This window comes from Phacochoerus africanus, chromosome 3, assembly GCF_016906955.1.
Source record: "Phacochoerus africanus isolate WHEZ1 chromosome 3, ROS_Pafr_v1, whole genome shotgun sequence".
Classification (NCBI taxonomy): Eukaryota; Metazoa; Chordata; class Mammalia; order Artiodactyla; family Suidae; genus Phacochoerus; species Phacochoerus africanus.
The window spans coordinates 48,702,511-48,716,553 of NC_062546.1; the positions used below are offsets into that span (position 1 = coordinate 48,702,511).

General features: G+C 46.3%; 1 protein-coding gene across 1 annotated transcript in view; it reads right to left on the reverse strand.

Moving 5' to 3' along the window:
- Positions 1–8,503: 8,503 nt before the first annotated feature.
- CHGB (chromogranin B) overlaps positions 8,504–14,043 on the reverse strand; it is a 147,010-nt gene continuing 141,470 nt past the window's right edge. The window contains 3 exon segments of the mRNA XM_047771700.1: positions 8,504–8,895; positions 10,793–11,989; positions 11,991–12,526. Coding sequence (XP_047627656.1) covers positions 8,812–8,895; positions 10,793–11,989; positions 11,991–12,526 — 1,817 coding nt within the window. The 3' untranslated portion in view covers positions 8,504–8,811.

A 14,043-nucleotide genomic window follows, 5' to 3' on the forward strand; every position in this document is an offset into this window, starting at 1 on the left:
CCGATCTACAGAGGCTATCCTTGGCTCTTTTATTCAACACTAGTTGATCTCACCCAGTTTTGAGTCTTAAATACCATCTCTGTGATGAGACCGCCACACTGCGGGTTTTTTTTTTTTTTTTTTGTCTTTTTGCAGCCACACCTGCAGCATATGGAATTTCCTGGGCTAGGGGTTGAATCAGAGCAGCAGCTGCAGGTCTATGCTACAGCCACAGCAACACTAAGTCTGAGCCGTACTTGTGACCCTAAGCCACTGAGAAAGGCCAGGGCTCTTAACCTGCTGAGCCACAGTGGGAACTCCCACACATTTGTCTTTAGCAAATCTGTTCCCTGAGATCCAGGCCCATGTACTCAACTCAACACTTCCATCTGGTCACATCTTGGTATCTGGTCACAACTTAGACTTAACAAATCCCACCCTGAGTTCCATGTACCTCCCCTCCAAGCCAGTCTTCCCCAACTCTGTTCTTCCCAGCTGCTAGGACTAAAACATTGGAATCACCTTGATTCCTCTCTTTCTGCCATGCCATACCAAATCCGTTGGCTCTGCCTGTCATCTGTCTCCAAAATAGATGCTGAGTTTGACCACTTCTTCCCACTCCCAGTGCCATTGCCCTGGTCCAAACCATCATGATGACCTGCCAGGAGGCTTTGCAGGGACATCCTTACTGCCTCACTTCCCTCACTTCCCCTATAGCCTTCTCTCAACCCGGCAGCCAGAGTGTTTCTATTACATAAAGCAAATCCTGTCCATAGTCTGGGCACTTGAAAGCAAAAGTCCCTACCAAGACCTGCAAAGCCCTGTGTGATCTGGTCACAGCCACCTCTCTACCCTCATCCCCTAGGACTGGCCCACACAAGAGGCCTCCTTGTTCCTCTTGAGATGTGTCAATCACATTCCGTCTCTGGACCTTTGCACCTGCTGTTCCTTCTGTCCAAATTGTCCTTCCTCAGTCGTCCACATGGCTCATCCTGCTTCTATAGATCTTTTTTCACTTTTTCACACCATTGTGTATCTAAGGGTCTGATTCCTGAGGTAAAAATAGTGATTATTGCATTTAGTTACTTATTTTTGTACCTGAGCTCTCCCAATTATGCTATATGTTACAGTGATATGTTGTATACTGTCATTCTGTAATGATAGTAGGACCTTTTCCCCTTCCTAACCTATCACTTGATAAAATATTAGATAGTGTGACCATTAAAATACTCAAATAAGAAAAAAACCTCGGAGTTCCCGTCGTGGTGCAGTGGTTAACGAATCCGACTAGGAACCATGAGGTTGCGGGTTCGGTCCCTGCCCTTGCTCAGTGGGTTAAGGATCCGGCGTTGCCGTGAGCTGTGGTGTAGGTTGCAGACGCGGCTTGGATCCTGCATTGCTGTGGCTCTGGCATAGGCCAGTGGCTACAGCTCCGATGAGACCCCTAGCCTGGGAACCTCCATATGCCGTGGGAGCGGCCCAAAGAAATAGCAAAAAGACAAAAAAAAAAAAGACAAAACCTCTAAAATAACTACCAGTGGCTGCATTTGCCGAAGGATTAAGTAGGAGGGGGCAGAGGCCATTTTTTTCTCATTGTATCAAGTATCTTCAGGGCCCTAACAAGAGCTCACGCACTGGGTGGCTTAAAACAAATTTATTCTCTCACAATTCCGGAGGCCAGAAGTCCTAAATCAGCGTGTCAGCAGGACCATGCCCCCCTGACCATTCTAGGGGAGTCTCCTTCCTTGCCTGGTCCAGGTTCCGGTGACCCCAGGTGTTTCTGGGCTGGTGGCAGCATCGCTCCAACATCTGCCATAGCCTCAACATGGCCATCTTCCCTACATGGCTGTCTTCACAAGGTTTTCTCCTCTGTGTGTGTCTATGTCTAAATGTCCCTCTTTTTTTTTTGGTCTTTTTAGGGCCGCACTGCAGCATGTGGAAGTTCCCAGGCTAGGGGGCAAATCGGAGCTACAGCTGCTGGCCCAAACCACAGCCACAGCAATGCCAGATCAGAGCTGTGTCTGTGACCTGTACCACAGCTTGCAGCAACACAGGATCCTTAACCCACTAGTGAGGACAGGGGTCACTGCATCCTCATGGATCCTAGTCAGGTTCATTACCACTGAGCCACGACAGGAACTCCCAAATTTCCCTCTTCTTATACAAACACTGGTCATGTAAGTTATGGGCCCACCCTAAAGACCTCATCATAACTAGAGTGCATCTGCAGAAGCTCTATTCCCAAATAAGGTCACATTCACAGGTGTTGGGGTTAAGACTTCAGCTTATCATTTTGAGGCACACAGTTCAATTCACAACACTATAAGCCTTTTAGGACTCCTTGACATTTTTACAATTAACCTATATTAATTAAGAAAGGAGGGAAAAACTGTGGCTCGGCTAGTCCTGGATTTCTCCTCGAAGAAATGGTGGCACCCAGAGACTCTAACTGCCCTCTGCAGGGTACCATGGGTCAGGGGGCTCTCTTGGACATCTCCTGCATCCTTGCTAGGCCATTTGTGTCTGTACATTCCCCTGTGCTGAAGTGTTTGCAAACTAAAATGAAAGGCTGTGCTAGTGCACAGGGCTCACCAGGCAGCGAGCCAGAAGGATGCTATGTGAACCATCTCTAAGCATGGGGCACCATGCAGTGCTATGCTACATCTGCCAGCAGTTTCTCCTCATGGGCACTGCCCACTGCCCAGCACTTGTACCCATGTGCGCACGTCTGTGTGTGACTTGTCAAGCTAGCATTTGGTGCATTGCAGTGCTTCTCCCATCCTGTAAGTAAACCCTTATTCATTTTAGGCTGCTTGAATTCTCTATATTTAGGAAATGATTTTGTTTTCTACTAGATGGCAGTAGAGAAAAGGAGAGACGTATTGCATTGTGTTTATTGCAATGTCTTAAGCATTTCCCAGCATCTTCTGTAGAGATGCAGTAGCACAAGGGGTTATAATTGTAATGTGTTATAACTGTAGTTGTATTATTGCCATATCATGAGCTTACTTTTTTTTTTTCTTTTTAAGGCTGCACCCATGGCATATGGAAGTTCCTGGGCTGGAGGTCAAATTGGAGCTGCAGCTGCCAGCCACAGGCTTAGCAATGTGGGATCCAAGCCACATCTGCTACCTATACCACAGTTTATAGCAATGCTGGATCCTAACCCACAGAGCAATGTCAGGGATCGAAACCAAATCCTCATTAAGACACTAGTCAGGTTCTTAACCCATTGAGCCACAGTGGGAATTCCAATATAAGCTTGCTTTTAAATGGCTTCTTAGGTTCGGGGTTCCCCAAAGCAACACTCAGGAAGTTGAGGACAAGTTTCCCTAGGAGGTGATCCTCAGAAACACCAGTGGGGCGACAGGAAGGTTAAAAACAGTGCATAAAGGGCTCATTAGTGAGCAGGTCCCCAAATGTGGCATCTGTGGCTTGTAGAACAAGTGGCTTAGAATTAATCCACCTCAGGGGTGTGGGAGCTAGCCTACTTGTTATCGGTTGAATTTTGCCCACGGAAAAAAAACAGGTCAAAATTCCCCAGTACCTCCAAATGTAACCTTATTTGGAAATAGAGTAGATGCAGAGGTAATTAGTTAAGATGAGGTCACACTGGAGAAGGAGGGACATGATCCAATATGACTGGTGTCTCCAGTAAAAGAATATCTTGTGAATAGACAGAGACTCATAGAAAGAAGATGATCATGTGAAGATGGAGGCAGATGTGACCACAAGGCAAGAAACACCTGGGACTGCTGGAAGCTGGAAGAGGCAAGGAAAGATCTTTATAAAGACTTCAGAGGGAGTGTGGCCCTGCCAGTGCCTTAACTTTGTACTTCTGGCCTCAAGAACTCTGAGAGAGTAAGTTTCTGTTGTTTTAAGCCACCCAGTTTGTGGTGCTTATGGCAGGCCCAGGAAACCAGCACAACAGTTCTGTACCAACTCCTTGTCCACCAAAAAGTGGTGCATGGCAGTGCTTCTCTCATCCAGTGAGTAAAGCTGTATTCATTTTGGGCCTCTTGAATTCTCTTTATTTAGGAAATGATTTTGTTTTCTATGGATAGCAGTAGAGAAAATAGAGACATACAGTGAATGTTATGCATTGAACTGTGTGCCACGAAATGATATGTTGAAATCCCAACTCTGGTACCTGTGACCATGACCTTATTGGGAAATAGAGTCTCTGCCTCCAGCAGCCATTTTCACCCACCCCCAACCCATACTTTTCATTTGCCTTTGCAAGCCACCCATTGTGATCTGAGGCCAGAGAATAAGACCCTAGAAAGGTAACAAGCAGCCTTTCAGAAGTGTGTGAGATTTAGAACAACTTGCCCACAAATTCACAGCACGGATTGGCTTGCTCTCTCTGAAACTATCCTGGAAAAGTATGTCGTGGAAACATAACCTGAGAAGAATCTGGTTGAATTATCACAGGTAATTCTTCATTTAGCCAAGAGGAGAACCAGGCTTTTAGGATGAAAAAAAGTCATAGGTGATGGTGTTGTTGAAACTCGGCCTCTGTCCACTGGTTCCAAATAGAAACTCAGAGACAGAGTTTGGGGTGAAGGAGAAAAAAAATAGCTTTATCGCTTTGCCAGGCAAAGGAGGCCACAGCAGGGTAATGCCCTAAAGAGTTGTTCCTCCTTTAGGAGAGATTAGGAAGTGTTTTATAGCTTGGGAGTGGAAAATGGGGCCACAGAGAAGGATCAGGGTGGATGCAAGCTTGTATTCTTCTTCAAAGCTGGTGTTTAGTGGCCCCATCTGGTAGTCCTCCTCTTGGTTTTCATTTATTGGGGGTTTTAGTTCTGCAGAAGAACTCAAAGATATTGTTATGTATATTCCTTGAAGAAGAACCAGGACCCTGCAGCAAGGCTTCACTATTGTTTCTTGACTGCTCCTCCCTGGTCTCTGCATCCCCTCCCTTCCCTGATTAACAGCTGTTTGAGCCGACCCTTTGGAACTCAGGGAAGGTCATGGAGGCTGAAGATTATTCCCTAAAAACAAGAAATGGGAGACAAAGAAAGACTTGTGTGTGTCCAGGAGACCCACAGGGCCCTTCTCAGTTTTGATGCCCAGAGAACAGCTCTTTACCTGAACTGCCAAAATAGTAGTAATCAGCCAAGTAGAAGCCACCATTTGTGAGGAATGAAATGACAAGTCAAAGGAGGGAGCATCATCCATGGTATTGTGGTGTTGAGGCAGAATATTAACTCAGGTAGTCTGTGTAGGCGCATGGACTATGATACTGTGATATGTCAATTCTTTGATATGGCTATTGATTAACATTTGTGACTTAAGGGCTCCAGGGAGTAATTCCCACAGGCCTTGTTTTATTATAGGAATTGTGCCTTCCCCACAGGCTTTGTTTACTATAGGAAGTGTACTTTCTCCACAGCCCTTATTTACTATAGGAAATGTGCCTTCCCCCACGTGGACCTTAATCTCTAACCCACTCCTCAACTGGTAGAAAAGGAATGAGAGGAATGGTGACTTAGTCTAAGGGAAGAGAAGGACAAAGAAACCATAAAACTTATGGGACATTTCCACCCCTAAAACCCTATTGGACAAGGACTGATGTAGGTAACTGGACAGGGCCAATGGGAGAGAACCACATCTTTCTGGACCCCACATTGGTCCCCTTTTATCTCTTTAAGAGATAAAAATCCCTATAGGACAATAGAGAGTGGCGGGAGGGCGGGTGGTGTGCTTGTCCCCATTCCCAACAGCCCTGGGAGATATTTGCTTTCCTTTAATAAAGACTTTGCTTGCTTGCTGCCTGCGAGTTCATTCTTCAACTGCATGAACAAGAACCCAGATTCCAGTAACATCTTTCTGGCATCAGTCTGTGCATGCAGGTTGGAAGAAGAAGTTCCAGTCTTAAGTCAGGGCAAGACTGAAGAAGAGTTTATTGAGGATAGAAATACTGCCAGCTCATCAAGAAAACAACTTCCTGTTGATTAGGGGAGCCGACAGTGAGCATGTGGGCCTGTCTATTTTTATAGCCCAGAGAGGGGAGGTCTTGGGATATACCTGCTGACCTGCTGATTGGTTGGGGGAAGAGGGGTCTTATGATACACTTGCTAATTGGTTGGGGGTGTATAAAGTCCCTATAGAGAGGTAGGTGACGAATGGGCCACATACGTTTTCTGGTAGGGGGCAGGAAGGAGTAGGCCAGGGTAGGTGAGGAATGGGCCACATACGTTTTCTGGTAGGGGCAGGAAGGAATAGGCCAGGTTGCTCAAGTGGGGGAGGGGGCATTACAATGAGATAGGTGGGGCAATGATAAGGGTCAGGTAATTCTTGTCTTGGGCAGAGGTTTTGAGTTCAAGTTCCTTGAAGGGGTCTTGAAGCCCAACACAGGGGTCTTGCTGTGAGAAGGTACAGTGATAATAATGGCAGCAGCCAGAGTTTCCTCACTGTCACCTTATACCAGGCACTACTCATAACAACCCAGTGGGACATATACCCTTATTTTACTGATGAGCCTGAGGTCCAGAGAGGGAAAGTAACTTGCCCAAAGTCACACAGCTACCTAGAGTCAGAGGCCTGACTTCTCCCAGGGCAGAAATCACACAGGCCCCCAAGGCCCCAAGGATTGGTCTGGCCCAATCCAGGTGTTGTCATCTTCCCACCGTCCAGACTTTCTCCTCAGTGTCGTGGTCCTAACATGGGTCAGAAAAGAATTTCTGGACACAAAGTGGAGTGAGGAGAGAGATGAGTTTGTTGACATAAGAAATGTTAGCACAATGGGACGACTTCCTGATGGTCAGGGAGAGCTGACCCCAATGGAATTTTTTGATAGGTTCCCTGGAGAACGGAGACAGACCCCCACCCCTGGAATGTGACTGTTCACCTTGGAGACCTGCTGGGGACATGCATACAGCCCAGCACAAGATCTGTACCCTTTCTTGGAATGTGGAACATAGATTAACTACCTACAAGGATTAACTGTCCTCTGTCATGGGACTTGACCACCTACCCCTCCCTTGGCCTTCCCCTCCTCCTTCATTGTTCCTGCCACACATTTCCACCACAGATTCTTTAAAAGCCTAGCACCTACTCACAGTCAGAGCTGGTGGCATCTTGAGCTCAGCCCGTGCCCCTCTGATGCCTTAATAAATCTCTTTTGCTTTACTGACTTGGCTTTGCGTGTGCCTCCCTCAGCAAACCTAACAGCTTTCTGATTTTTTCCTTTTGTTTTTTTTGTTTTGTTTTGTTTTTTGTTTTTTTGCTTTTTAGGGCCGTACCTGCAGCATCTGGAGGTTCCCAGGCTAGGAGGGTTGAATTGGAGCTGCGGCCAGGCCTACACCAGAGCTCATGGCATCGCTGGATCCTTAACCCACCAAGCAAGGTCAGGGATCAAACCTGCATCCTCAAGGACACAATTCAGATTTGTTTCTGCTGCACCACAATGGGAACTCCCATGGCTGCTTCTTTTTATTGTCTTAAAATAGGGGAGAGGGTGATGTGGTTTTACAGATTAGCTGGGGGTCTCATTCTGGCTAAGGGTCTGCTTGAGTAAGCCATCCCTTTACCGAGAAACAGAGAGCTTTCTAGGGCAGGTTACTTCTTTATCAGAAGAGAGCCAGGCCTGTCACTGGTGTCAGGTTCAGGTTTTGTCCATCAGTTTCAGGTTTTGTGTTTGAGCTAATATGCTATGGCTTGAGTTCCACACTCAGCCCTGAAAATAATGATTCTTGGCCAGAGCTCTCCAGATAATAGGATTTTAGAAGTAATGTCTCAATCATTTTTGAACCAGGTTCTTCAAGGCTATTTAGTCTTTATCCAGACTGGGGGAGCAGATGTCTTCTCTCCATCTCTCTCTTTATATCCTGCACATTCTTTTTATTTTGAAGGTTTACTTTTTTTTTTTTCCCCCTATTCTGCATCCAAAGACCAACAAATCAGAGTTCCAGCAGTGAAGCAGTGGCTTAAAGATCTGACTGGAGCAACTCCAGTCCTTGTGGAGGTGTGAATTTCATCCCTGGCCTGGTGCAGTGGGTTAAAGGATCCAGTGTTGCCACAGCTGTGGCTCGGGTCACAGTTGAGACTCACTGATCCCTGGCCCAGGAACTTCCATATGCCACAGGCATAGCCATAAAAAGAGAGAAAGGAAAAAAAAAAAGAGAGAGACAAAGACCAACAAACTAACAAATCTTAGTGCTGTATTTAAAATTTATTTTTGTTTTTGTTTTTGTCTTTTTCCCTTTTCTAGGGCCGCTCATGTGGCATATGGAGGTTCCCAGGCTAGGGGTCTAATCGGAGCTGTAGCCACCAGCCTACGCCAGAGCCACGGCAACACAGATCCGAGCCACGTCTGTGGCCTATACCACAGCTCATGGCAACGCTGGCTCCTTAACCCACTGAGCAAGGCCGGGGATCGAACCCACAACCTCATGGTTCCAAGTCGGATTTATTAACCACTGAGCCATGACAGACCTCCTAGAATTTACTTTGAAGAGTGAATCGGAAAGTCACTTTCTTCCCTATGAGCCCAAAGGAAGATGAGAACATGACACTTTTGGCCTGGAGAGAATCCTTTATTATGTCACACTGAGACAAATATTTTTTTCAAGGACAGTAAGCACAGTCATTGCCACAAGCATGTTAATATATCTAATTTTTAATAAAGAATATGCTACAAGTCATGCTATTTATAGTTTCAATAGCATTCTGGCAAAATTAAAGATATTTCCAGTTGTGTCAAATATTTGATGAATAGTAAATTCTACTTTCTGCCTTTGGGTAAATAAATGGTGTCTTTCAGTGAAGTGGTGGAAAACAGGTCATGTGAGGGCTGCTTCTTAAATATGCCCTTTTCTCCAGGGACCATCAGCCCCTTCGGTTACCACTGAACTTCTCAGCTATTTTCTGTAGTTCCAAATCCATTGCAGCCAAATTTTCGAGTTCTTTTTCCTAGAAAATACAGAAAAATACAGAAAATGGAGGCATGAGGTCCCCGATCAAATTACTTTGTTGTCATTGGAAGGAGTATGGACAGAAAGGGGAATTTTTGATGTGTTAGAGGCTATATGAGATATCCTACATCAGGGGTTTTCAAACTTCGGTCCCTGGACCAGCAGCATCAGTATCACCAGGGAACTTGTCAGAAATATAGAATCTTGAGCTCCACCCACAACCTGCTGAATCAGAAATTCCAAGGGCTAGGAAAGAATATACATATATATATAACTGAGTCACTTGGCCATACAGCAGAAATTGGCACAACACTGTAAATCAACTGTATTTTAATTAAAAATTTTTTTTTACCACTGTAAACCGACTATAATGAGTTTAAAAATAAAAATCATTTTTAAAAAGTGAGTGAAAATTTTTTTTTTAAAAAAAAAGAAATGCCGGAGTTCCGGTCGTAGCTCAGCGGAGATTAATCTGACTAGCATACATGAGGACGTAGGTTCGATTCCTGGCCTTGCTCAGTGGGTCAAGAATCTAGCATTGCTGTGAGCTGTGGTGTAGGCCAGCAGGTATAGCTCTGACTGGACCCCTAGCCTGAGAACCTCCAAATACTGCAGGTGCAGCCCTAATAAATAAATAAATAAATAAGACTAAAAAAAAAAATGCTAAGGTCTAGGAATCCCTCGTGATTTTTTTTTGTTTGTTTTTTTCAATCAAAATGATTACTTTTGGAGTTCCGGTTGTGGTTCAGTGGGTTAAGAACTCGACTGGTACCCATAAGGATGCAGGTTCCATCCCTGGCCTCATTCGGTGGGTTAAGGATCTGGCATTGCCGCAAGCTATGGCTTGGATCCTGCATTTCCATGGCTGTGGTGTAGGCTGGCAGCTTCAGCTCCGATTTGAACTCTAGCCCCAGAACATCCATATAATTCAGGTGTAGTCATTTAAAAAATCAAAAAGGCAAAAAAAAATACTTTAATTTAAAACATTTAAATTTGTTAAAATAATGGTTCTTTTTTCTTTTATTTTTTTAAAAATTTTATTAGAGTACAGTTGATTTACAGTGTTGTATCACTTTCTGTTGTACAGCATAGTGACCCAGTCATATATATGTATACATTCTTTTTCTCATACTATCTTTCATAATATTCTACCCCAAGAGATTGGACATAGTTCCCTGTGCTGTAGAGTAAGACCCCATTGCTTATCTATTCTAAATGTAATAGTTTGTATCTACTAACCCCAAGCTCCCGGGTCCATCCCACTCCCCACCCCATCCCCCACTGTTGTAACTCTGATACACATTCTAGTTTGAGAAGAATGGACCTACATAATCAATATTGGGGGAAAAACATTGTTAAGGAAGGCAAAGCTCTGGTGATGTTACCTCTCTCAAATGTAGCTGTGATTGATGTGGACCAAGAGATGGTACAGACAGAACAAAGCAACTAATTTCTGTATCATCTGTTCTCTCTTACCCTGAGAAATAGTGATGACAAGTCAAATGACCAAGGAGAAGACAGCAGACAGGTGGTTTTCAACCTTGACTGAATGTTGAAACCCCCTTGGAGCTTTAAAAGATCCTGAGGCCCAGGCAATACCTGGTACCAAATGGACAGAATCTCTTGGTCTCAGGTATCAGTCATTTTTCAAGCTCTCCTGGTAATTACAACATGCAGCCAAGGTTGAGAAGCATCCCAGTGCAAGGGGGTGGACAGGGATGCAGGCAATGGCCAGATGCCAGGTGGAAATCAAACCCACAGACTGTCTCTGACTAGAGGTACCCTCTCATGGCGAGTAATTCCTGTGGATCTCTCCCCATTAATATCAGCCTTGTATGTGACATCTGAACATTGACCATCCAAAGTTAGCTTTAGGCAAAAGCCCCACATCTTACCTCCTCCTCTGTCAGAACTCCTTGGCCGGCCCTCTCCTTCTCACTCTCTGCTGCGTGGCGTGGACTCAGGTGCTCCCCAGAGTCATAGAAGTCTGGAAACTCAGCTGACTTCTTCCTGTAATGAAGAAGCTGGTCCAGTTCAGCCACTCTGTCATACTGCCTCTTCAGATCCAGTTTGGGGGCCAGGTTTCTCTCCTCATATCCCCAGTTTACATCCTCCTCAAAGGGCTTTTTCTCCCACCAGTCATAGCTGTATTCCGGGAAGAAAGTCTTCTCGTTCAAGGTCAACCCATTTGCATCTTCACCCTCAAGAAAATTGTCACCCACGTTGTCCTTCCTCTCGAAATGGCTGCTCTCCCACTGGGGTGGGACGTAGTATGGATTGAGTAACTCCCCTAATCTCTTCTTCTCAGGGATGCGATGGGGAGCATATGGTTTGCCTGGAAGCCTGGCTTCTGCAGCGTGCTCCTCAGGGCCTTGCAGGTCCTCCGGCTGCTGCCACCTGCCTGGGGCTCCTTCCTCACCATTCTCCTTACCGCGGTTGAGGTAATTTCTCAGCTTGGCCTGTGGGTGGCGCCTTGCCTTGTCCACCTGGCTTTCTGGAACATGGCGGTGTGCTTCACCCCAGAACTGTTCCTCTTCTGCCTGGTCAGGAGGGGCGTCGGCACGTGGCCCTCCTCCCCAGGCTCGGTGGTGCCGCTGTCCCTGGTCGCCTCTCTCTTCCTCACTTTCCTCACTGTATCCGGGCCCCTTATTCCTCAGCTCTGAGCTGGGGCCGACTCTCCTCTCCTGCTCTTGGCTCTCCTCGCCGGGACGTCTTGCAGCCCGGTGTTCCGCACCCCCTCTGCCCCCGTATCGTGCCCCCACCAGGTCCCCAGGAGCCTGGACCGAGGAGGAACTCCTCACTTCTTCCCCGTGTTCGGGTTCTTCTTCAGAAGCTGGGTAGTGGGTTGGATGGCGGGTTCTCTGTCCCCCGAGGCTGGCCAAGCCCAACACTGACTCCTCAGATTCCTCGCGGGGATGTCCTCTCTCCTCGGGGGGAGGATTCCCTTCCTGAGGGGCTCTGTCCGGTCTGCTCCTCCCGTGGTGATGCCTCGGCCTCCAGCGTCGTTTGTCCACCTCAAGGCTGGCATCTTCCTGGCTTTCCTCAGGTTCCTCCTGACCCTCGGGTGGGCTTTTCAGGCTCTCCGGGTGCCGCGTCCTGGCTCTCGGTCTCCTCTCCACTCTCCTGGCTGCTCCTTTCCCGGCTGTGTGTCTTCGCAGGGCTCCCAGCAGAGTGTATATCGTACCTGGACTCGAACTCCTCTTTTTTCTTAGCTGTAGCCCGGTTTTCTTGGTTGAGAAAAGCAGTTTGCGTCTCTCCCGGCTCTTGGAGGTGTCGCTCCTCGCTGCCCTCTTCCCCACGCTCCCTTTTCTGATATTTCTCTCCCTCTTCTTCTTCCCTGTCCTGTCCCTCGCTCTTCTCAGAATGGCGTGTCTTGCCTTCCTTGGCCACTTGGTTGTCAGAGGAGTAGGGGCCCCCTCGGGGCTTGCCTGCCCCCTCTCGGCTGTGCCCGCCGCCCTCTACGTCCGCCCCTGGGGGGCCTTGGGTGTCCTCCGATGGGGCTTCTGCGCCCTCCCTACCACTGGAGGGCCTCTGGGTTTCGGAGGTGTCAGCTGGGTCTCTTAACAATCTCACTTCAAACCTTGTGTTCTCATTTGCACCTTTCTCTTCATCTTTGACCTCTTTTCCACCTATAATGAAAATAAAAATGAGCAAGTGTAACATCAGAATTGCTTTCTGTTCAGTAAGCCCCAGCCTCAGTGATCACTACAAACCCTAAAGACCCTGAAAATTGCTTGGGTAATTTTTCAGTTAATGAAGAATATACTCAGACTACTTTTATTTTATTTTATTCTTTTTTGTATTTTTAGGGCTGCACCCACGGTATATGGAAGTTCCCAGGCTTCGGGTCCAATTGGAGCTGCAGCTGCTGGCCCACACCACAGCCACAGTATCACTGGATCTGAGCTGTGCCTGTGACCTACACCACAGCTCACGGCAACGCCAGATCCTTAACCCACTGAGCAAGGCTGGGGATCCAACCCATATCCTCTCAGATACTAGTTTCATTCATTACCGATGAGCTATGACAGGAACTCCTCAGACTACTTTTAAAAGCAATAATAGGGAAACTACTTAGTTGTGTTTAAATTGAATCATAAATTCTCTCTATATTGATTTTTTTCACAACACCCAAGTTTCTTTCATTTGCTCGATGACTGAATTGAAACTCAAATATAGGTTTGTAAAATACTAGAATTTAGACCCAGAAGAAACCTTAGCATTCATGTAGTTCAATCTCCTCTCTTTGAAGACCAAAGACATTAAGGCTCAGAGAGGTGTAATTCAGGACCATTCTTTCCATATTTCCTCTAAGTAGGGATTAAAAAGTTAACATTGTATAAAGAGCTCCCACTAGAATCCAGCTAAATAAAGTTAAACAATCAAAATGGGAAATATCAGATTCAAAGGAAGACTAACATGTTAATAGTAGTTTATAAGACTTTTTTTTTTTTTTTAGGGCTGCATCTGTGGCCTATGGAGGTTCCCAGGCTGGGGGTCTAATCGGAGCTGTAGCTGCTGGCCTATGCCACAGCCACAGCAACAACAGATCCGAGCCACGTCTGCAACCTTCACCACAGCTCATGGCAACGCCAGATCCTTAACCTACTGAGCAAGGCCAGGGATCGAACCTGCAACCTCATTGTTCCTAGTCGGATTCCTTTCCGCTGAGCCACGACGGGAACTCCAGTTTATAAGACTTTTATTATTCAGTCAACTGTGTAGACTCAACTTAGCAGTGACAATATAACTTAGTATTTGGTGATAAGCAGTGTGTGTATTTCTTTGTTGAGAAAACTGCACAGCAGTGAAGGACCAATGTTTTCCCTCTCTCAGGTCCCATCCAACATGTTCTCACGTGTTGAGAATAAGCTTCAGTATACTGAATTATCTTTATATTGCAGGAATCAACAGTAGATGGAATGACTGATGTTTTAACTGAATGCTATTTCCTCCCCTCTTTTCCAAATGTTGACAGCTCTTTTACTAAATCTTCCTTAACTCAAGGGCATCCTATTGAAAGGAGACATGCAATTAACACTGTCTGAGTCGTTACCTGGAAGGGCTTAGATTTCAACTGACGTCACTGAGTTCAGATAGAACACCTGAAGCCAAGGACGCTCACAGTTCTGAGACAACCTCTAGG